Source organism: Arachis stenosperma, chromosome 6, assembly GCF_014773155.1.
Source record: "Arachis stenosperma cultivar V10309 chromosome 6, arast.V10309.gnm1.PFL2, whole genome shotgun sequence".
NCBI classification, from domain to species: Eukaryota; Viridiplantae; Streptophyta; class Magnoliopsida; order Fabales; family Fabaceae; genus Arachis; species Arachis stenosperma.
This window is the reverse complement of record NC_080382.1, coordinates 7,478,467-7,503,337: the sequence shown is the minus strand read 5'-3', so window position 1 is coordinate 7,503,337 and position 24,871 is coordinate 7,478,467. Positions and strand designations below refer to the sequence as shown.

The window sequence follows — 24,871 nt, the reverse complement described above, 5'->3', positions numbered from 1 at the left end:
ATTCATCATCTGTATTTCACTGTAATTCATAAATATGTCGGTAAATGGAAGTTGAAAATAAATCCTAAAAAGGAACGAAATTAGTGTTGCAATTATATTATTTATTATTATTACTATTTAAGAAAATATCAGATAATCTCAAATTCTGTAATATTAAAATGTATTTAATAAAATTCAAAATTGGTAAGATTTTATTTTTTCTAACAAAAAAAATTCTTTAGTATTAAAATTAAATTCCTAATTAACTAATTTATTATGTGTAATATATAGTTAGCCACTTAGCCAAATAATAAAATAAAAATGTTGAGTAGTACGCGTGAGATACTAAATTAAAACGTTTGTATTGGCAATTAATAGAAAATATTTAGAATTTTAAATTTTATTATTGTCTTAACATAAAATAAAGAAAAAATCTTAAAGAAATGGGTACCGAAAGAAGGTTTGGAAATTGGCAAATGAATATGCAAGCTTTTTATTTTGCCTACAAACATATCATCCACAGTTCCACACTATATTTTCCTAATTCTATTGCAGACATTATAAGAATTAACTCCTACAAATATCGCTTATAAAGCCTCATTTTTTATGAAAGAAAAAAAAGGAAGAGTCTCAAATGGATTACTGTTTTTTTCTAGTCCTTAAGATGGAGTGATATTTGCTTATTTAGCAACTGTCATTGTACTTATTTAGTTGATGCAAGTTTAAACAGCTTTACGGTTGAAAATTTATGGCATAATAAAGAGGGAATTGAGGACAGATAGCCATCGCAAAGTAATGTAGTTGGGAAGGTCACCTATTAGTATTTATTAGGCTTTATACTTGTACTCATTTGCCACCTTAGACCTTACCCATCACCTACATTACTCGTATTCATATCTACTTACCTTTTTTATGTCCTTGTTTTTTTCTTTCTTTTGGTAAATCAAAACGAACTTATGTAGGTTTGTGGTTTCCTATACTATACGGATTTTTTTTAGTTGTATTTTAAAGTAAAGAATACGCATAGAATCCACTTTATTAAACAACTTGTGGATATTAGATAATACATTATATATTTTTTATCCATCAGAATTTATTCATGTATTGCTATCACTTGAATGGCGTCTGATTTAATACTCCTAGAAGGTTTGGAGTATTAAAACTCTTCTTAAAGAGTTAAACAAAAATTAACGTATTTGGAGTTTTAGTACTCCTTAACTAAGAAGAGAGAGAAGAATCATCATTTAATTATTAAGAAAAGAGAAAAGAATTAACATTAAATTCTATTTGGGTTAAATTTTTTGTTTTAATTTAAATTTATTTTATTTTTAAATTGATATTAAATTATTATAAAATTATGATAAAAATAAAAATTTAAAAGAATTAAAAAGATATAATACTCTTATTATTCTAAATTTTTTTTATTTAAACAAACATATTCATATTATTTTAAAATTAATATGAATAAATTTATTTAAAATTTTTAAATTTTAAATAAATATATATTCATCTTATTTTAAATAAATGTTCTCGTATTATTTTTTTAAAACGATTAAACATGATTTTTAAATATTTCAACAAAAGAGATAGATACATGTAATCTTTCAAATTAATAATATTAGAGTGTATATCTAAATACATAATATCTGAAAAGATTGATAAATCTTACCTAGAAAATATAGTTAGAGATATTTAAAAATAATACGAATATATTTATTTTTATTAAATTAAATTATTAATTTAAATTATATCTATCTAAATTTTAAATAAAAAATTTTAAAAATTTAAAATTAAAATATGTGAAGAAAATTAGATTAATAAAAAAAATAAAAATATACGAATACGATTCAAATTGTATAGAAATAGGAATAAGTTTATCAGTGAACAAATTCATTATTTTCAATGAACAAAAAAAGATAGTATATTAAATAAACTTTATGAAATAAATTATAATTTTAAATAAATAATTAAAATAAATAAAATATAAAATTATTAATTAATTAGATTTTATTAACTAATTAAATAACTTATATACTAATAGAGCATATTAAATTTCTTATAATAATTATAATTATTATTTATTAAAAATATATTTTATAAGTTGTAATTAATATGTTCATAGTTTTTCAAAAAAAATAGTATTAATTGTTTATTGATTTCATCAGTATGCATTAAATGTTAACCTAAATCAACGTAAAGTAAATTAAATTTTAAATTTTAATAGTGTTTTTTTTTTGTTAAAATTATATGGAGTTTTAAAACTCCAAACATTAAGGGAGTATTGTAACATCCACCAACTTGAATTTGTTTGTTAAGTTCTCTAGGAATATTTTGGGAATTTTTTATTTTAATAAATAAAATAAATATAATAATTACCAAAATAAATAATTTAAAAAAAATATTTATTGATTTAAGTTCTTCAGTCTTATCTCGTTTACAATGTAAACGAGATATATAGAAGACAACGGCAATAGATATAAAAAGATGTGTAATATTTGGTATTTTTTACAAATTTTTTCTATCCTTTTTCTATCTCGTATTTCTCACGAAAACAAGGCATCAATGGCCAATAATAGTTCATACATAGTTGTGCTTGTTTATCCCAATTGTCGTATGAAAAATGACAACAACGGGTGACATTTGAGTGTGAGGATCCGATATTGTTTCACACTTAGCGTGTGAATACGTTGTTGGATTTGAAGAGTTTGATATTGAGCAAGCTCGGTGGTATAGAAGTGAGAGAGATCGAAAGGGTGGCGTATAGGTTGCTGGCACCCATGGGTAACGGAATCTTCTGGTTTCGCCTATTTCGATAAGTAACATAATATAGTACCTGTCGTACTGTCAGAGGGTCTCCGGATCGTCTGTCGGGGACATCTGGCAGACACGATCTTGTAGCCACACGAGTTTCAGCGTAAAAGACTCCTTCCTCTGCGTAACCTGCTGTGCCGCCACCGGAGGCCTGGCACCAAGCAGCTGGTCCACCATAGCCCACGTCTCCGTGCTGTACCACCTACCAAAGTCACGGAGGCACCCCCTACGAGATTACCGTGTGCGCGCAGGCCTAGGTAGTACGCCACGTCTTGCAAGGTGATAGTGACCTCACTCACGGGAGATGAAACGTGTGCGTCTCCGGACGCCATCGCTCATCGAGTACCGAAATCAGGAGATTATCAAAAGTGAAGTCCCTGAGTAGCACCGTATCGTCGAATCTGGCCTCAGCTAGATACGGGACGATGGTGTCGGGTAGAGGAAGGGTATGGTTCACTCGTCAGGCAGTAGAAGGCGAGGCCTCTGAAGAATAAAAAAAATTCAGCCTTATAAACAGATGATCATAAATTTATGAACAGTACTGAATTGTTACGTTTTGTTTTTTTTTTTTAGTAATTAAATCACCATAACGTGATACACAGTAAATATTTCTATCTAACACAAGAAAAACAGAGTTTCTCCTAGAGACCTATCACTAAACTGTTTAACTACGTTCTTGTCACTTCAAAACTACCCTAACAATGGCGACATACTTAGATTAAACAAAAAGTACGCAACTAACATCGAAGTCGGCTGCTCCAGCGTAATGCAACGTGTCGTTCAGCCTGTTGATGTTTCCGTCATTTTCTGCCTGGCACGCCATCACCGTATCAGTCTAAAATAGGATAGGAAATGGTCAAAAGAGGAGAGAAAGAGGTTGACTACGTCAAACTGAGACCCCCCATAGCCGCTGTAAACGACTTCTATTTATAGACTTGTACAGGGCTTATCTTATTTACAGTGTAAACGAAATAAACACGTTGCAGCTGACATGTCTTATCTCGTTTACACTGTAAACGAGATACATGCAATGTCATCTCGTTTACACTGTAAACAAGATAAGACTGAGAAATTTAAATCGATAAATATTTTTTAAATAATTTATTTTAATAATTATTATATTTATTTTATTTATTAAAATAAAAAATCTAATATTTTGGTACTATTAGATTGAACCAATCGTTTCTCCAAAACTTTAAATATTTATTATGCATACCATAAATAATTGTTTTCTTAAGCCAAAATTAATTTAACATCTATTATATATTATTAAAATTAGGTTTCTTTCATTAATAGTGTCGCTGACATGGTATGTTCTTAAAAGTATTTTATAATTTATTTTGTTTGATTTATTTAAATATATTAATTAAATATTTATTTGATTTAATTAAAATAAATATTAAATAATTTAATATTTTGTTTGATCACATAACTATAACTAATCAATTATATTAATTATTTTATTTAAATAGAATAAATAAATTTATTTTATTTTAATTTATATTAATTGTTCACCTGATGTATTTTGATTAATGATTTTTAAAAATATTATCATTATTTATTTATTTATTTGATTTAATTGAGTTAAATATTAAATTATTTAATATTTTATTTAATTACATTAATTATAAATAAGCAATTATATTAATTATTTAATTTAACTGAAATAAATGGATTAATTTTATTTTAATTTGTATTAATTTTTTTGTCTTGTGCATTTTGATTAATGAATTTTAAAAATATTATAATTTTTACATGATATATTATAAGATATTTTTTATTTGTTTAACTTATTTTATTGAGTCAAACAATCATAATTAATTTATTATATCAATTATTTAATTTAATTAATTCAAATATATATTATTTGATTTAATTTATTATCACACTAATGTTTGAGTCATTGTTTATAAAAAATTTCTCTTCGTTTCCTCCTTTAACCTTAAACATTTTGACTTTAAATTTTAAATTTTATTCATTTGTTTATATTTATTTTTTATTTTAATATTAAATCTAATATTTATATTAATATTTTTTTATATTTTATTGTCTAATAATTATATCCTACTATAAATTATATGATCATAAATATTTCTTTAATTTATTTAAAAATATAATTTTTTATTTTTTATTTTATTTATTTTTGTATTTCATAATTTATCCATTTTAAAAAAATTATATATGTTAAAAAAATTTCATTTTTTTACTAATAGCTCTTCCATTAGGTAATACTTTTTTTTCTTCTATGATACATTATTTTTATTCTTTGATTTTTTTTATAAACTATAAAACATTATTATTCATTGTTGTACTTATCTCTTCTATTTCTTTTTTTTGTTCTTATTTATTTAAATTTTTATAATTTTTTATCTCATACAAGTTAATTTATTATAACTCTTCACATATTGAGTCTTTTCAATATTTAAATTATATTTTCTATGTACTTAATTTTATTTCTGATTTGAAGATTGAATGATAAAATAACATCGATAAAAATTATTGTACATCTTTTTTATCTTTTTGGCTTATCTCCCTTTTTATATAAATCATGAATAATTATATATAATGGTGTTTATGCATAAAGAATAAATATAAATTATATCATTTTTTTAGTAAAAATTTTGTTATTTGTCTTGAAATAAGAGAAAGTAATATAAATTACTTTGAATTAATAAGTTTATTATCATAACTTGTAATTATAGAATTTAAAAAATATATATATAATTATTCAATGATTATTTTATTTAGTCTAATATATTAGTTTTTTTATTCAAATATTATCTTAAATTTGTGTTGCACTCGAATATTTTAATAAAAGGCATCGAAAAGAGTGCAACTCTTCTTAGTTGAAAAATCAATAAATTTATATGCTTATTACAATAGCTAATGGCTTGTACTTAGATAAAAAAATGGATTGAAGAATTAGACAAAAAAAAAAAATTGAAAGAATTTGAAGATAATGCACTTTAATATTAGATAGATTTTTATTGTGTTTATTTCGATTATTTTATATTTCACTATTTTTTGTTTGAGGTGTTTTAATATTATTCCTTTATATTTTAGTATTTTAAAAAGTTTTTTGGTCTAATATCTTTGTTTTTTGTTCTAATAATCACTTTTTACAAAAAAAAAATACTAAATAATCCCAAATTAAAAAATTATGTTGATTAGTACAAGTATTATCGTATATAATTTAATTTATTTACACATTAATATAATTGATTGAAAATAAATAATAAATAAAACTAAAAAATAATTAAAAAATAGAATGTTTTTAATTACTTTAAAATAGATAATGAAGTAAGTTAATGGTACTACTTTATTTAGATTGTTAATAATTATAAGAATAGAAGGTCGATAATTATATAAAATAGACACTAAAATAAGTTTTATGGTACTAGATTGATTTTGAATTGTTAATATATAGTCTTAAAAATGATAATTTTGTACAAAGAGATTGTTAATAAAATTTTATAATCTCTGTATTTGATTCATGTATTTTATTTTATTTTACTTTGTACAAAAAATTGAAACTTGCTTTTTTTAATTTATTATTTATATAAAGAATAGTAAAATGAGTTATATGGTATTTTAACTATGCAATAATTTTTATTTTTTACTTTTTACAATGATAAAACATGGTTCTTGTTGCACTTATATAAATAGTAAAATCGATAGATCTAGACTTCATTGTTATAGATGTATTAAAAAAATGATTCAGTGGTGAGAAATTTATATAAAATAAAATCATAGATCTAGACTTCATTGTTATAGATGTATTAAAAAAATGCAATTATAAATCGTAAAAAGAGATGTATTTCTTATATATTATTTTTAGAGTAAATGCCGGATCTCTATCTATTTGTCTGATGAACTTTTTATCTCTTAAGAAACCTAAAAATCTTAATTGATTCCTATCTACTTTGATATATGTACGTTTCAGTTTCTATCTATTTTGAGTAAATGTCCTTTCCGATTCCTAATCAGAAACTGAAACGTACATATATCAAAGTAGATAGAAACCGATTTGAGTTTTTAGATTTTTTAGGAGTAAAAAAATCGAACAAATAGTTAGAGGGTTGAATATACATTTACTCTTATTTTTATTAGTAAAACTCTTGAATGTTATGAATAATAAATAGTTAGCCTATTACCTGAAAGATTACATATAAATAAAGCATACAACAAAATAAAATATAATTAAGTAACATATGAATACGTATAATTTACTACGTATAATAAAGGTAGTTTTTTTATTTACCATGCTATGTATACTAAAATCAGTCATAATAAAATATATGTTAAAATACAAATATATATTAAAAATAAATTAAATCACACGTATATTTACATAAAAATATATTAATGACGAATTTTAATGGCTGATTTTAATTTACAAATATCATTTTTGTTTTTTTCTTAAAGGAGGGAGAAAAAGAAGCATATTTACACAATTTATTTATACAACAACAATAACAAAGTCTCGTCCCACTAGGTGAAGTCGGTTACATGAATCAAACAATGCCATTAAACTCTATCATGTATCATATCTATAGAGAGACCGTTTACATGTAAATCTCATTTGACCATTTCATGGATGGTCTTCTTAGGTCTTCCTCTACTTTTTACCCCTTATCCATCTTTTATCTCATCCACCCTCCTGACTGGGTGTTCTTTCGATCTTCTTCTCATATGTCCGAACCACTTGAGACGCGATTCTACCATTGTTAGCACAATAGATGTTACTCCAACCATCTCTCTTATATCTTTATTCCTTATGCTATCCAATCGCGTATGACCACTCATCCATCTCAACATCTTCATCTCTGTCACACTTAATTTATGTTCGTGCTCCCCTTTGGTCGTTCAACACTCTGTACCATAAAACATAGCCGGTCTGATAGTAGTGCGATAGAATTTACCTTTAAGTTTTAAAGACACTTTTCTGTCACATATAAAACCAAATGCACTCCACCATTTTGACTAACTTGCTTGGATCCTATAATTTACATCCTTTTCAATCTCACCATTATCCTATATGATGCATCTAGGATACTTAAAACTCTTAACTTTTTGTATGATGTTATCTCCAATTTTCACCTTTATATTAGGGTTTTCCCTTAGTAGGCCGAACTTACATTTCATATATTCCGTCTTACTACGACTTATGCGCAGACCATATATTTTTAGAGTTACTCTCCATAACTCAAGCTTCTTATTTAGGTTTTCTCTTGACTCTCCCATAAGGACGATATCATCGGCAAAAAGCATGCACCATGGTACAGGCTCTTGGATATACTTTGTGAGTACTTACAAGACTAATATGAAAAGATAAGGACTTAATGATGATCCCTAATGTAATCCTATACCAGTAAGAAATTCTTCTGTCACACCACCTTGAGTGTTCACATTAGTTGTAACTCCATCATATATGTCTTTAATTGCACAAATATATGCGATCATTACTCTCTTCTTTTCTAAAACCTTCCATAAGACCTTCCTTGTCATCCTATCGTATGCTTTTTCAAAATCAATAAACATCATATATAGATCCTCTTTGTTACCATGATACCTCTCTATCATCCTTCTTAACAGGTATATCGCTTTAGTGGTGGATATGCCCCTGCATAAAATCAAATTGGTTCTCAGTTACTTGTGTCTCTTGTCTCAACCTCTGTTCTATCACTCTTTTCCATAACTTTATGGTATGGCTCATGAGCTTGATCCCTCTATAGTTTTCGCAACTTTGTATATCCCCTTTATTCTTGTAGATAGGTACCAATGTGCTCTTTCTCCACTTATCTAGCATCTTCTTAGACCTTAAAATCTCATTAAAAAGTTTGGTTAACCAAATGATGTCTTTCTCTCCAAGACTCTTGCAAACTTCAATCGGGATATTATCAGATTTTATTGCCCTACCCTTTTTCATCCGCTTTAGGGCCTCTTTTACTTCGAAGTCTCAAACCCTTCTATAGTAGTTGAAGTTTTGATCTTCTTCCCTCGTGTATAACCGACCAAGACTCGGAAGAGTCTTCTATCATTCATTAAATAACTCGTAGAAGTAGATCTTTCACCTTTCATTGATCTTCTCCTCTTGAGCCAACACCTCCATGTCTTTATCCTTTATGCACTTAACCTAATCGAAGATATGATTACAGCCACTTTTGTTTCTTTCTTAGCCGCCTTATATTTTTTTCCAATATCTGCATTGCGGCACAGAGACCACTCTTTAAAGCACACCCTTTTTGCCTTTATCTTTTCTTGTACACTCACATTTCACCACCAAGACTCCTTGTCTCTTGGTCCTATCCCTCTAGATTTACCAAAACTTTCTTTTGATGTTCTTTTAATAACTTCTGCCATCTCTCTCCACATCTCCTTCGCACTTCCGTTTCCATCCCACTTTACCTCTTCTTCTACCTGTCTTAGGAAGCTTCTTTGTTCCTCACCTTTTATCTGCCACCACCTCGTTCTTGGGTTATTCATATGATGTCTTTTTCTCGATTTTTTCTCAACGCAAAAATCCAAGACACGTATCCTATGTTGTATTGTTAAACTCACTCCCAAAATAATTTTACAATTAATACAAAATTTCTGGTCGACTCTTCTCAACAAGAAGTTGATTTAAGAACTTGTCATAGCATTCTTATAGGTTATAAGATGTACGTCTCTCTTTTTAAAATACATATTTGCAATGACGAGATCAAAGGTTGAGAAAATTTTCAAAATAGTTTTACCCTTGTTATTGACCACCCAAAAACCATAACCTCCGTGAATACTTTCATACCCAGTCACTTCTCTTCTAACATGGTCATTTAAATCTCCTCCTAAAAAAATCTTATCTTCTAAATATATATCTTGGATCAAACTCTCGAAATTCTCCTAAAATCTTATTTTGTGTTGTTCTTCCGAACCCACTTGCAATGCATAGACGCTAATCACATGAAATGAAAAATATCTCGTTTCACAGTAAAATAACTAAAATCCTTACCAGCAATTTTGATTTCTTACGAAACACTTGAATCTTTTTTACGAATTTGAAATTCCATCAAGCTAGATATAGGATTATCATGCTAAAACTTGCAAAAGTAAACATCAATCACGTGGTTTTCATTGCCAGAAACTAAGGAAAACGACTGAACAACGAACAAAATTAAAAAGTAGGTAGGAGCTGCCCAACCTGAATTTGACATGCAGTATTTTCATTCAAGAAAGGTAGTTGATCGAGTTGTTTCAACTTTCAACCCTAGGAATTAGGAAGCTGCTATTAACCTTAGTTACTTTCCTCTCTTAAGTGAGCGCAACGCGGAACAGATTTAGATACAACTCTTTTCATTTGTCGTTTTTTTTTTTTTTTGGGGGGGGGGGGGGGGGGAGTGGGAAGAAATCCAACAGAAAATATGGCTATACCATGCTAACAATTTCAATAATTGCCAGGTAAATATGACCTATGTGCCTGACAAAAAATCCTGGCTCTTACTTCAGTGAACACAGCTGAAAATCCATTTAAGACCGGAAAAATAAGAAAACCTAGGTAATCAACAAAAGTAATTACGTATTACTTCACCCGAAGTTAAAACCACCTGGCGGGAGGGTTGGCTGGTTAGTCCCAAAAGAAAAACCTTGCTGAGTACCATCCCCGCCATTCTGACTCTGCTCAACTTCCAATTCATCCTCAGCCCAATATCTCTCCAAAATCTTCACAGCCCTCTCATAAATCTCATTGTTGTCATGGGTCTGCAGATTTTCGATCTTATCCAATCCTTCACATTCGTCAACCATTTGAGCGAAAACATTGATCCCGCCGTTGTGTCCCATTTCCTTGTCAGCTTCTCCAACCTTTAAAATGTTATCCAGCCCCTCAAGACAAACTGTCACAATCCTTGGGTCGGGACATGTCAATAGATCACACAATGGCTTGATGCAACCTTGATTTGCCAGGAACCTATATCAATGTTCATCACAACATATTGCAACCAAAGTAAGCATTATAAACACAAGTTTATAAAATAAAACCCATAAATCCCAAGTTTGTATATAATGCAGAAATAGACAAAAGTTTCCTAGCTTTAGAAAATAGGACCCGATACATGCATTCTTTTCAAGTTTTTGTTGCCTTTACAGTCTTTTTAACCTGATGGAAAAACCGTGTATTTTCTTACACCCAGAAATATCCCCCTAAATGGTGAAATTGATGATACAGGAAATTCAAATGTAATAGTGAAGAGAAACCATACTGAATCTGCTCATGCGATCCTCCAGAAGTTGCATTGGAAATGGCCCATGCAGCTTCCTTCTTGATTTCAAATTCTGCATTCTGAAGAAGATTGACAAGAGGAGGAATAACGTTGGCCTCAATGACAGCCTGTAGCAATACCCATATTGGTTACGGACTTACGGTTGTTAAAATAGAAATGAAAACTGAAACGCACATAGTGAATTAGTAGAACACGTTAAAGCAACCAGAAATTGTTCACTTAATAGCAGTATTAGTAACTACTAACTAGCCAACATTATTGTTAATAATTTCATATCAATCACAGTTATTTCCAGGTAATTTTAGAATAATGCTACACATCCAAGTCTTTTTGTTAACCAAGTCTAACCAAGTTGGTCTAACATAACTAAAATCAGTTATCGCTAGCATTATTCCAAGTCTTATTGTTTAACTTGGTTCATAAAAAGACTTGGATGTGTAGTATTACTCTTTTAAAAGGCCAGTGAATAGGAACTCTTTTACTCCAGCACTAAATGCATGCACAAAAGAATAAACAAATTAATACCACCCGTTTCAACAAATATGACCTTGTCCTTACCAGATAATATGACATCAAATCATATATGATCAATATCATGAAACCAAGATAAGAGTTGGGAACGAGCGAAGAAATTTTAGACTCCACTAATAAATGAATTTATTAATAATAGTAAAAAATATCACATGTAAAGTTCAAGCTCCCTATTAATCCCTCTTAAAGCAAGATAGATTTAGATATCCACCCTCGTTTTACCTGTATTTGAATTCTATTCCCAGCTGTGATATTTGATATCGTCCAACAAGCTTCTTTCCTGATGTTTTTCTTGTTATTTTGCGAAAGAAGTTGGTGAAGACAGGGGAGAACTCCTTTATCAATTACAAACTGAAATACATCGCTGATTTAGTCATAATGAATTCAAGGTGGTATAAAAAATAATTTGGTACTATTATATGATCTTCAACCTTTATAATGAGATAGTATATATATGGAAAAATATACTAACATGATCCACACATGTACACACACTTGGCCTAGTAATTTACAAAGTTATAACTAGCTCAAGTCTATGAGATAATATGGCAAAAAGACGTTCTTAATAATCAGGAGATAAGCATTCTTTATACCTGAGTCTGAGCATCGTCACCGGTAACAATATTTCCTACAGTTCGAAGAGCAGGTATAAGAACTGTAGGTGATGGATGTCTGCCAAAAGGAACTTCAGTAAGCACAAGTAGTACAACAATACGAAAGTGAAAACAGAGCAGAAAGATAGATGGAGTCAGTAACAGAACAGAAAGATAGATGGAGTCAGTGAGTCACCCATGAGTTTACAGAATACAGAGTGACACATAAAAAGTACGAAGGCATCAAATTAAAACTTTCAGAGGATGCTAAGCTTCAGAGAGCAGAGTAGCTTACAGCAAGAGCTCCACAAGTCTTGGGCATACTCCTATTTCAATTACAGCTTGGATTTTTTCATTTGGGCCATCTGAAAGGTAAGATAGAGCCCAGCACGCATCTGTTAGAACTTCTTCATCATTCAAGTAAATGAGCTCCCGAAGAACAGGCAAGGCAGGCTTTACCTGGTAGAGATCAAATCCAATCATTACTAGCACAATAGTACAGAAGACAAAATATCAACATCACATGAAAGGACGTAGAATAGTGGAAACAAATTCACAAGTAAGCTTCTTGTTAGTTATACAGGACCCCACAACCTCACAAGCAAGCTTTTATGCAAATGTCCCCAACCTGTTCAAAAGGTGTTGGAGGCTTTCCACGGCAGAAATTAGACAAAGTCCATGTAGCATTCCTCAACATAGATGGTTTAGAATGTTGATTCAATTGAGACAGTAATGGCATGAGTGCACCATGACTTAGAACAAGATCCCTACAGTTTGGGGAGTCACCAGCAACATTACCCAAGGCCCATACTGCCTGTTCAGCACAAGAGATAGTAAAAACTGTCAGAAAATAGAGAAGGCGCCTTTATTTCAGAAAAAATAAATAAGTAAATAAGAGCTTGTGTTATTACATAAAAAAAAAGGAATAAATTTTCTTCAAACTTCCATCTAATCAGTCATTAAGACAGTAAATTTTAAAATATTTAAACATAAAATCTGGCCAAGAGTCTGAGTAAGACTCAACCTGTTCTCTAACGTCATCACTGCCAGAGCTCAGAAGCTGCACAAACAGGGGAACAGCACCATGTTTAATGACAACTCCTGTGTGCTCAGATGTTCCAGATGCAACATTTGTTAGAGCCCATGCAGCCTCAAACTGCATAGGAAACAATATTGGATCAGCCAGGATAAAACTTTTGCAAAGCAAGTAGAGAGCATTAGAGCAAGAATAAAAAGGTAGAGAAACACCCATACTTGCAACTGTGGTAGATCATGCCTTCCCAAAAACTCCACAAACCTAGGGACAACACCTGCCTTAATGACCTCATCAATTGGAGGGCTGCGTTCTAAACAGACCAGCCAATGAAAGTTAAAATTCATATGGGAATATCCAACAACAACAAGCGAGTACGGTACCAATAGATGCAGATAAGGCAATGACAATAGTAATACGATTTAGACAGGATAATCATATTGCATGGTACACCGCAAATTTATGAGGATGACAATTGCATTCATACCAATTGATAATAGCTTTCTAAACTGAGTAGTTGCTTCTAATTGTGCAGCTGGGTCATCGGACCATACTCGTTGTACCATCACAGGAATGCCTTCTAACTGTTAAACAACATAAAGATGATTTTTTAGCAGACCTAAGGTATCACTCCGAAACTTGAAGATTGGAGATCAGTACAAATAGAGGTGTCCCATATATAGTATTGCTATGCTTCAATTCAAAGGCCCAAAAAAGAAAAAAAAAAAGGGGGGGTGGATGGGGGGGACTGTCATTTGTTTAACAAAAATGCATTTCTAGCTCCAAACCCTTTTTTTTTTCTTTTCTCTTTTCTGACAGGACTGCCCTGAAGCCACTTTCATTTGAAGCATAGATCATCTGGTAAATCCCGGGCATCCTCTCAACTATAGGCAGGTTTATTAAGTAGCTTCTGCCCGAAAGTGCTTTGTAATAATGTACTAATAATGCCTCAGTTAAAATGCAAGTACATAAAAAAATGCCCTAGTATCGTACATTTTGTGTCTACAAGACAAACACAAATCCGATCCAACTAGTACCACATCCTGATTCCGTTGTGGTCCTACGTCAACAAGTCACTACTCACTGCTCACAAAGATCTACAATTCGAGAAACTAATCCGTGATCACGTCTAAGATAACAAATATGATTCTTTCATTGGTTATGCAAACAGAATCGAAACAGCGAAATTACGATCTACAATGTTGCCATCGTGAGAAACGTAAGATTGAAATTGATTGTGAATAATATATACATACCCGGTTGGCGGGGAAGGAAGGAGAAGGGGCATGGTTGTTGTTGTTATTGGGCAAATGAGGGTGAAGGAGAAGGCCCTCCCTTCGTTTCTTAAGAAGACTGTCCTCGCGCTTGTTCTTCCTGATCTCGACCAGGTTGTCCTCCCTCCGGCGACGAGCCTCGTCGGCGTCGACGCCGATCTTGTAGGACTTCTTCCTCGTCTCCGAGCGAGAGTTGGCACTCGGTCGCAGAGACATTCTTTATTATTATTATGACTATAATCTCTCTGGCTCCGTTGAATTTGAATGTTAAATCTTGAAATGGGGGTTATGTGCAGACCAAGTGTTTGAAGAAAGGATTGAGAGTGAGAGAGGGGGGGTGTTGTGTTCAACTAACAAGAGCGAAGAGTGCGTGTGTTGTTCCCTCTCCCACGCAACCAATGCTGCTTCAAAATGCAACCAAATCCCTATTGCAACTCACTGCAAAAGTAAAGTTCAATCTAGCCAGATATTTTAAAATAAATTCAGCTCTTCTATTATTTTGTCTTGGCTAGTTGGCTTAAGTACCAATTTGTTCGAAAGATTTCGCCGAGAAAAAGTCTCTCTTATTGATACAAGAGCCTTAAATAATTTAAAAATACAATAACAATAATTAATAAATATTATATATTTTTAAGTGATAAAAAAATTTATATTTAGTAAATGGTTTATTTTTTTATCTAAATTTTTTAGATAATATTTAAATAATTATTTAAAAGGTTCACAAAAAGAATTTGAAACAAAATTTAATTTTTATATTTTTAAAAAAAATATAATTATTTACACTAAAAAATTAAAAAATTCACTTAGTATAAAATTATTAAATTTTATAGATAAAAATATTATTTTTTTAATATTAATTACAAAAATTTATATCAAAATTTAATTTTTGACATTTATTTTTAAACTATATATTAATATCTAATGTAGATTTATTTATTTGAATTTGTTTTAAGATTTTATTCTAGAAATTCGAATTTATTTGTTTTTTTTTTTTGTGACTGAATTTATTTGTTTTAGTATTATTTATTTAGATTGTTATTTTAACTTTATTTTGTTATAAATATTTTTTGTAATATTAAACTTTTTTTTTGTGCTTGAAGGATTTTAATTTGTTAGAACAATAATATTAAAAACTAAATATTTAGTGACGACACCTAAGTATACTTATTTTAATATTTAGTTTTTAAAATTGTTATTTGAGTAAAATATTATTTTTGTCTCCCAACGTTTGGAGTAAATCTCAAAGTTGTCCCTAACATTTGAATCGTCTATTTAAGTCACTAACGTTTCAAAATTTACTCTATGTTGTCCTGCCGTTAGCGATATGTTAATGGAATTGACGGTGGGACAAAATTAATACCATTTTGAAACGTTAGGAACTTAAATAGGATGAATATGTTGGGACAAAAACGATATATAAAAATAAATTTAAATTTTATCCTTTACCAATATCAATCTTTTACAGTACATAATTATTCAATTATTTTTTAATCACATTTAAGTAAATTATAATTAAACACGTTACTTTGATTCTAAATAAATTTTTTTTATAATTTTATTCTTAAAGATTTTTACTCATCATAAAATGATTGTAAAATGACTAGAATCACATTATTTTATTGTATATGTATCATTTTTTTCCTACAAGTTTATGTACTAATCATTCTACAAATATTTTATGATAGTAAACATTTTTAAGAGTAAAATTATAAAAAAAATAAATTTATTTAGAATAAAATTAATGTGATTAAGTGTAATTTACTTAGATGTGATCAAAAAATAATTGAATAATTATATACCATAAAAAATTGATATTATTGAAGGATAACATTAAAATTTATTTCTATGTATCGTTTTTGTCCCCAACGTGTTCATCTTATTTGAGTTCATAACATTTAAAAATCGTCTCAATTTTCTACGTCGTCAATTCCGTTAACAGATTTTTAATGATAGGACAACATTAAGTCAATTTTGAAACGTTGGGAACTTAAATAGGACGATTCAAAGGTTAGAAACAATTTCCAGACTTACCCAAACGTTTGGATAAAATTGATACTTTACTCTTGTTATTTTTGTGTTTGGCAAAAATAATGAACAAGACACACAAATATTTAGGTGTCATCACTAAAAACTTTTAGAATTTTATTTATAAATTATTATTTGTTTAAGTTATTACTTTTTTAAATTTTAAATTACGCTTTCTTAGATTGTTAGGTATTTAGTGCTTGTTCGGGCGCCATTATCTTAATAAAAAAAATATCTTTTTTATATTTTTTTTATTTTTTAGCGTGTTTGAAAATTTCTAATAGTAAAAGTAAAAGTATTAAAAAAATTAAAAAAACATCTTTTTTGAAAAGTTATAATTTACATCTTTTTTAAAAATATATTTTTAATATTAATAATTTAAAATTAACAATTTAAAACATAATTATTCATTTTATTTTTATAAAATTTTAAACATAATTTATAAATTATTTTTTATTAAATAAATAGTGACAATTTAAAAATTAACAATTAATTAATTAATCATTTTATTTTTATAAAGATTAAATGACGTAAAGTATTTTTTTAAGTATACGTATTTTTTATATTTTTAATATTAACATAACAATAATAATATTTTAAATAAAAAAATAAAAAAATATTTATTCATGGAAAATAATTTTTTCTAATAAATTGAAATCCTTCGAACACAAAAATAATTAATATTATAAAAATATTTATCACAAAATAAAGTTAAAATAATAATTTAAATATAAAATACTAAAACAAATAAATTTAAATTAAAGTTAATATTAAAATTTTTAGATTTTGTTTTACTTGTCTATTATGTGTAAGTATTTATATTTAAAAAATAATAATTAATTATTCATCATCAACTTCTAATTCAATAATATTGTACGTACTAGATTTGTTATTTTTTTTAAGAGTGATCTCATCCCCAATTTCAGCAAGATATCCAATATTATTTAAAGTTGATTAAAATAAAAAATATTTGTTGTCAATAAATTAGTTAAAAAAATTCAGCCAAAATTATTAATGAGTTAAATAAATTTATTATTAAATATTTTTTTAAATAATAAACTTACCAGCTAAATAGGTGTAATCGAACTTAGGAGCATTGAGAGTGTCAAAACTCACAAGGCTAAATCTATATTGTGGGATACTTGACGATTCCGAAAGTCTCCGCACATCAATACATTGATTTAAACTCACAGAACTATTCATTTTCTTAGCAAATTCATGAATCGAGACACAAAAGTCTTCTTAATCGAGATGTGTATATTTTCTCCCTATAATTGACCCACAAAAATCAAAGAACAAATAAAAATGATAAATAAACACATTTAAAATAATAATAATACAAATTTAACATTAATTAAAAAAAATGACAAAAAATTCACATCTTCATCGAGACAAACCATCTCAATAGAGTATGGCAACAGAGAATTTTTTTAGCTCGATCGTGTTCAACTATTCATAACTTTATCACTCGTATATATACACACAAATTCTTAAACGTAGTTCAATAATTTTGTGAATACCAACTTCCATTTAAAAAAATAGAAAAATTTTAAATAAGACAAATATAAAGGAAGTAATTGATTGTACTAAACAATTGAGACACAAGATGACAATGGAGAACACGAATACGTATACACAAATTATCAACTTTAGGATTAATCTCAACAATTTTGTGAACACAAATCATCATTAAAAAAAGATAGAAAAATTTAAAAGAAATAATTAATTGTACTAAGCAAGAGAAGTATAATACTATACATATCTAATTCGTATTTTTATAATTGGCACATAGCTAAAATTTTTTAAAACTTAATTGGCTTTGATTTGAGTTTAAAATATAAATCCTAACAACTAACTAAAGAATGATATAATGTAAACAAAATTATTATTTTTACACAAAAACTAATTGAATAATTATTAATTATTATTATTATTACGTGAAAACTAATACGCACTTAGTTATAAATCCTAAGTGATAAAACTAATTTGCATTTAGTCCAAAAGATGATAAAAGTATATTTTTAATTATTATTTAAATAGAATTATTATTGTTATTAAAAATTAAAAAAATAGTGAACAACCTAAACAAAGAATAATTTATAATTTTTAAAAATTGCTAGTGATAACCTAAACAAATAATTAGTTCAACAATATTAAAAACTAAATACTTAACGACCTAAAAAAATGTATTTAAAAATTTAAAAGATAACAAAACAAATAATAAATTATAATTTATAAATAAAATTTTAAAAATATTTAATAATGACATTTAAATAAATAAATTTTCAAATTCAATGTATGAACATCACACCAGTATAAGAGTTCTCAATTTCTATTACTATTAAAGATATTTATTAAAAAATTTAAAACGTTTGCTATGCCTTTATACTAAAGGCATATTTTAACTAAATCCATTAAAATTAGTGTCTTGCTAAAATTAATTCCACTTTAACTGAGTTTAGAATATATTTTGTTGTTTTGGTAGTCTAAAATATTCTAAACTATAATACTAATAATAGTTTAGAATATTAATTCTTGAATAGTGGTGGGAGTCAAGTAATAAATGAAGCCCTAATTTATTTATTTTGTCATACACACACAGTTATTGCTGGGCACTGGATTTAGTGTGACTCTTTGGACAAATATATTTGTCATTCTTACGCATAATGAAGCTCTCTTTTTTTTTTAATTTTTTATTTTTGGATAGAAGAATAGAACACATAATAAAGCTCTAATTTATGTGCATGGGGACTGGGAGAGAATGGTGAACCCTTTTTTTTTTTTTGGAACTAGAATAGAGAAAATCTAATGTAGTACAAGAGAAGAGGTAAGAGCATCCCTTTCCCTTTAGTCACCAAAAACCGGAAGAGTATCCCTTTCTCATGGGCTCATGGCTGGCCCTTCCTTCCCTACAATCGAAGATGATGTAATGAAGGGTCAAGGGAGTGGTGGGCCATCCATGTGAGTATTGGGCCCATTATACCCAATGTCCTCAATAACCGTTCAAATAGGCAACGTGCGGTAACTCACACTTCGGGCCCAATCCAACATGTACGTTATTGTTGTGTTTGTTAATTGTTATATTCGTTTGTTTCACACCCCTTAGCCCTCTCTGTGTTTCTTTCCCAGTTCCCAATTCCCACTTAGATTGTGATTGTTGATTAAAAAATAGGGCTAACATTTTTAAGCACCTTCATCTTCACCTTCTCATATGCGGATACATAATGAGTTCTTAAATATTGTATAAATTATGACTCAAGTTCAACTCTTTTTGCATATTATTAATAACATCACTTGTTCGATGCTAAAGAATAAAGATATAGCTAATAGCTAAATATTATAACAACCCCATCAAATCCTCTTTAATATATATATATATATTAAATTACGAAAAAGCATGGATTCGTAGTAACTAATGGAGTAATGGTCCCATTTACCATATTAAGGAGTTCAACACCACATGATCACATATATGTCTAATGGACCATATTTGAAAGAACATACCTGAATTAAACTCTCTTGTACCTAATCGTTGTGCTACTTTAGGGATCGGAATAGGCTAAGAAAGTACGATGCATATCACCAGGTTCGTTACATGTAGCTGCGTTTTTTGCCTTTTTTGGTGGGTTATTGCTATGATTGGGTTGCCGTTAAAACTCGAAATGCACAGTGATTATTCATTTTTTTCTTCCAGATGCATTATTTTTTGTTGATCGAATGGTGCGTGTTGATGGCCTTATTATGGTAATAACAAAAATACAGGAATAATATGCTTCATGATATATTGTGAATAATTTTGTTAGTAATTAATATTATTTTAGATAACTATTCATAGTTAAAATAATATTGGATAAAACATATTATTTGTTTTTAAAATTTATCAAAAATTTTAAAAATATTTTTAAGTATTATTTTATTTTTATTTTATCTCAAAATTTACTATTTGTATCAAATATACTTCTAGCAGTTAAATTTTCAATAATTTTAAGACCAATCTAACAATAATACTTGATAATTATGAACCAAAATTTTGTGTCTCGCTTGCTTGTATTGAAAGTTGTTTTTGTGAAGTCATTGCTGAATTAGAAAGTTCTTAAAAAATTAATTGCCATGAGTATATTTAATGGAGACAAAAAAATTTAAAATAATTAAAACAAAATAAAACTTAGAATATTTTTAACAAATTTTAAAAACAACAAATATATTTTATTCATGTAAAAATTAATAATTAAAACATTGATCCATATTATATCAAATAGTAAAATTATTTAATTATTTTTAATTATTATTTTTACATAAATACTAAGATTCTTAAAATTTAAAAATTTAATTTTAATTCAATTGAAGTTAAATTAATTATAAGAAAATAATATATTTATGTATAAAATATATTTTTTCAATTTTTTTAATATTTTACTGTTTTAAACTGGTTAAATAATGCTAAAAAATCACACCAATTTGACCCACTAATCGGTTCTTTAACCAATTTGTTAACAACTAATTTTTTTTTCTTTTGTGTTAAACCGACCGGTTCCATTCGATTCTTAGAACCATAATAAATACTACCCCAACAATTATTGTCTTGTTCACAACTATTTTAACTATAATTTATGGGAAGGTGATGGGGTGGCACATTAACACGGGGAGGAGGATGTCATTATGTGGAAGTATTGACAGTTGTATTCTGAAGCTAAGGTTGCATGCGTGCCAGCCCCTTATAAGGAAAACAGCCCACACAGGCGTGGGGTACCTCCAACCCTCATTTGTCTCTTCCTCTTCCATCAAAATTAAACCAAATTCACCGGTCTCTTCCTTAAAATGTGCCATGTTTCCAATTAAAGTATTAAACTATTCTTTGCACTTATTTTTCATTTGATAAATGTAAATTTCATTTCAAAATAAAAATGCTCTATCTAATAAATTAAAATTATATTCCAATTCAATATTCAAAGTATAGTTATGTAAACGTTTCTATTTATTTAATTTTTTTTTTTCTCTTAGGTCTCATAGTCACATGCAAGCCACTGTAGGAGGAATGGGGGCGTTCAAGGGTTCGGTGCCCCCTATGGCCCTTGATATTGCAGGGCCACCTACCCACATGATTCATTAGCCTCTTTCAAAGTTTCTCTATTCTTGGTCCTAACTTTTAAATGTGGGGTTCTTATTTCTCTCTCCCAAATATCCAAAATTGTCATAGCATCCTTGCCATTTCACCTTAATTGATTACTCTATGTTGTGTATGAATCCATACCATTTGCAACAAAAACTAATTAAAAATATGCAAATTACCGTTAGAATCCTCTGACTACACTGAATACAGTTAATGGCTCTTTTATTTGTAACTGATCTTACAAGCCAGTCTAAGCAAGATGTTATTATTAACTAGAACAGTTTGTAAATCCAAAGATGATGGACAACTAAATGAGATTACGGTAACATATGCGTATGAAGCACTGAATTATCCTTTTTCAGTTTTTCTAGTTAGAATTTTGCTATCTTGTGTAATAACACCATACATTAAAATTATAAATTAAAAAAATATTATTAAAAATATAAAAAATTTATACTTTTAATATATTTGTTTTTTATTTATTAAAAAATTTAAAATTTTTTACTGTTGATAATCTTATTATGTATTCTTAAAACACGTTAAATAAACCTTATTGTGTGATGTGCCACACAAGGTTAATTTGGATAAAACAAATATCCTGAAAAATAATGTTTTAAAATTACTATTTAAAATAAATAATATAAAAAATTTAATTAATAACCTTGAAAGGGTTCTTTTTTAAAAACACGTATTAGCTAAATATTTAATTCAGATGGAATATAAACTAGTCATCCGTACGCCACTGCGTCTCTGATCTTGATTGATCACTGCCTCACTGCTACCATTTTTCCTTTTTAGCTTTCAAAGAAAAGGATATCAAAGCTTAGCCCCAAATCCGTGTGGTGTGTATAATATGCTTATAGGCAGTGAGTCAGTGACCATGGATGTGGATTATTATATATTTATTTACTTTTCTAAAAGTTTGATGCATGCATTATTGCATTTTCAGAACCACGGTAAATTGTACTCCTTCAACATGAGACAGTGGAAGGCCTAAAGATCTGACCAGGTTCAGGACTCAAATCCCCCTCCCCCTCCCCAAATTAACCACATTCATAGTTTTATTTGGAATTCTAAATTATTTTAGTACATGAATTTTTAATCTCATGCATACAACTCAAGTGAAGTCTCTGATTACTAACAAAAGTTCAGTGACTTATCCAAATCACAATTTGGTGTCAGTGTGTCACATATTGTATACAGCACAATTAATCAAAATCTATACAATATTTCCATGTGGTTGAGAGGTTCAATTCAAGCACATTTACAATTATTATATTTTGATAAACAAAAGATTAGATTGTGTTTCAAGCACATTTTGTGTGAGACGCTAGCTGGAAGGCGAAGGTGTCACTCAAGACACAAGAGAAGTAAGAACGAAACAAACTACTTCTCTTTGATAAGGTTTTCAGTTTATTGTTTGTTGAGAATAACAATAATTTTGGAAGAATGCAATTCAAGAATTCAACGACTTGTAGAAATCTTAATAAAAGCTTTAAAAAAAAAAAAAAGCATTAGCAACCCTATGAAAATTTCAAGCAGTAATGGACGCAAACACTTTTAATTTAATTAGCCGAGACGATAAAAATAAAAAGAAGAAGAAAAATAGAAAAGCAAAGTGGCGATGATGGAAAGTAGAAGATCGAAAAAAGCGCATCATATACACTGAAAATTACACGACTCTGAAACCCATGCATTCTGAGTAAATGCTCTAAAATCTTAAATTTTACTTATGAGATAAATTATTTATGAAAAAAATTAAAAAAAATAGTATAATTTATTATTTTTACTAATATTTTAGTTAATTTAATTTTTTAGTCTAATAATTTAATAAAATATTTTTAAATATTATTAAATATTATTTTTAATTTTATTGAATCAAATTAATTTTCAACATTTTTTCCGCCACGACGTCGAAAAATTACGTGGGTTTTTTCTTTGTTACATTTTACGTACACTTACCGTCCAAATCAAGCATGAGTCAAACTACTCAAATACAAAAAATAAATTTAAAACCAATTTAATTCAATAGAAATTTGACGACTAATTTAACTCATACATAAAATTTGTGGATCAATTCACATATTTACTCATAAGGAAAACAAACAAGTGAAAAAATACCACCTGGTGCGAATTGTATAGCCTAAGGCTAAAAAACAGCGGGAGTCAACGTGTTTTTTTCACGGCCGAGTCAAGCCGAGGCGAGGGAGCCGCCGCCGGTGAGTAACTCCGTGAGTGCCGTCATCGCTCTCACCTGCATCTCCAACGCCGAGATGTAGTCTGTGGCTTCTTCTAGAAGGTTCGGGAACGTGAGCTTCCGGCAGCCGGGGACTAAACGGCCGAGAACGCGCGCTTTCTTCTGCACCACCGGTAATCTCCGGCGAGTCTCCGGCGACTTCTTCGGCAATCCGGTGGAGGCCTTGTGAACCTTCTTGTGCATCCGCCGGAGCTTCCAACGGTTGAGTGGACTAGCAAGGATAGCGCGGCTCCAACGAGTCCGGCCTTTTGCAGTGGTAGCGAGGACTCGGTCGGCGGTCTCGCGAACCTCTCGACCGGCACTAGACTTTGCCGGCGGAGACGGAGGGTTCCGATGGATGACGTGGCGGAGAGCTTCTGCGAGCTTGGAAGAGTAGATCCGCTGTTGCGTCTCGGATCTCCATGGAACGAGGCTGAGGGAATTGCTGTGTCCAATTTTCCGGCGCTTCTTGGGATTGGATCGTTGCATCGTTTCCGAATTTGTAGAATCAACGTTTGGTTGCAGAGATGACATCTGTATCTGTGATTGAATTGGTGGAATGAAATAATAGAGATTCTTTGTGAGACTGATCGGAAATTTTTGGAATTGGAACTCGAAGGATGAGCGAAGGAAGATATTGATGAGTGTATGAGAGAGAAAGAGAGAGAGAAAGAAGAATTCACGAGGAACCACGCGTCGTTGCTTTACTCACATTTATCTATAGGGAATACTCACGATGACATTTTCATATGTCATTTGTACCGATATCGAGTTAACAGTTAAGTTAGATATATTCGGTTAAATATATTAAATTATTTAATAATTTTAATATTTTATAATACAATTTTAAAAATCGAATCGAGTATAAAATTATTTTAATTATTAGTTTATTAATTTATAGAATCAATCGGTTCCACTACTGTAGTTAAATTGAAAAATTATTTTATAATAAAATAATAAATAAAATATAAATAAACATATTAAAATCTAATTATAATCTAATATAATTATTCTCAGCATT

The 24,871-nt window shown here is 29.1% G+C and overlaps 2 protein-coding genes across 2 annotated transcripts; both read right to left on the bottom strand.

Moving 5' to 3' along the window:
• Positions 1–10,197: 10,197 nt before the first annotated feature.
• LOC130936401 (importin subunit alpha-4) lies at positions 10,198–14,957 on the bottom strand. Its single transcript, XM_057866467.1, has 10 exons — positions 14,462–14,957; positions 13,693–13,789; positions 13,427–13,518; positions 13,197–13,328; positions 12,801–12,986; positions 12,468–12,631; positions 12,173–12,251; positions 11,802–11,930; positions 11,028–11,155; positions 10,198–10,735 (listed from the first exon to the last, which is right to left on the bottom strand). The coding sequence occupies exons 1-10, from the start codon at positions 14,693–14,695 to the stop codon at positions 10,354–10,356; spliced, it is 1,623 nt and encodes a 540-aa protein (XP_057722450.1). The 5' UTR covers positions 14,696–14,957; the 3' UTR covers positions 10,198–10,353.
• An 8,661-nt stretch (positions 14,958–23,618) lies between these two features.
• On the bottom strand, positions 23,619–24,579 carry LOC130932952 (transcription factor bHLH149). Its single transcript, XM_057862423.1, has one exon. The coding sequence runs from the start codon at positions 24,382–24,384 to the stop codon at positions 23,806–23,808; it is 579 nt and encodes a 192-aa protein (XP_057718406.1). The 5' UTR covers positions 24,385–24,579; the 3' UTR covers positions 23,619–23,805.
• Between the last annotated feature and the right edge of the window lie 292 nt (positions 24,580–24,871).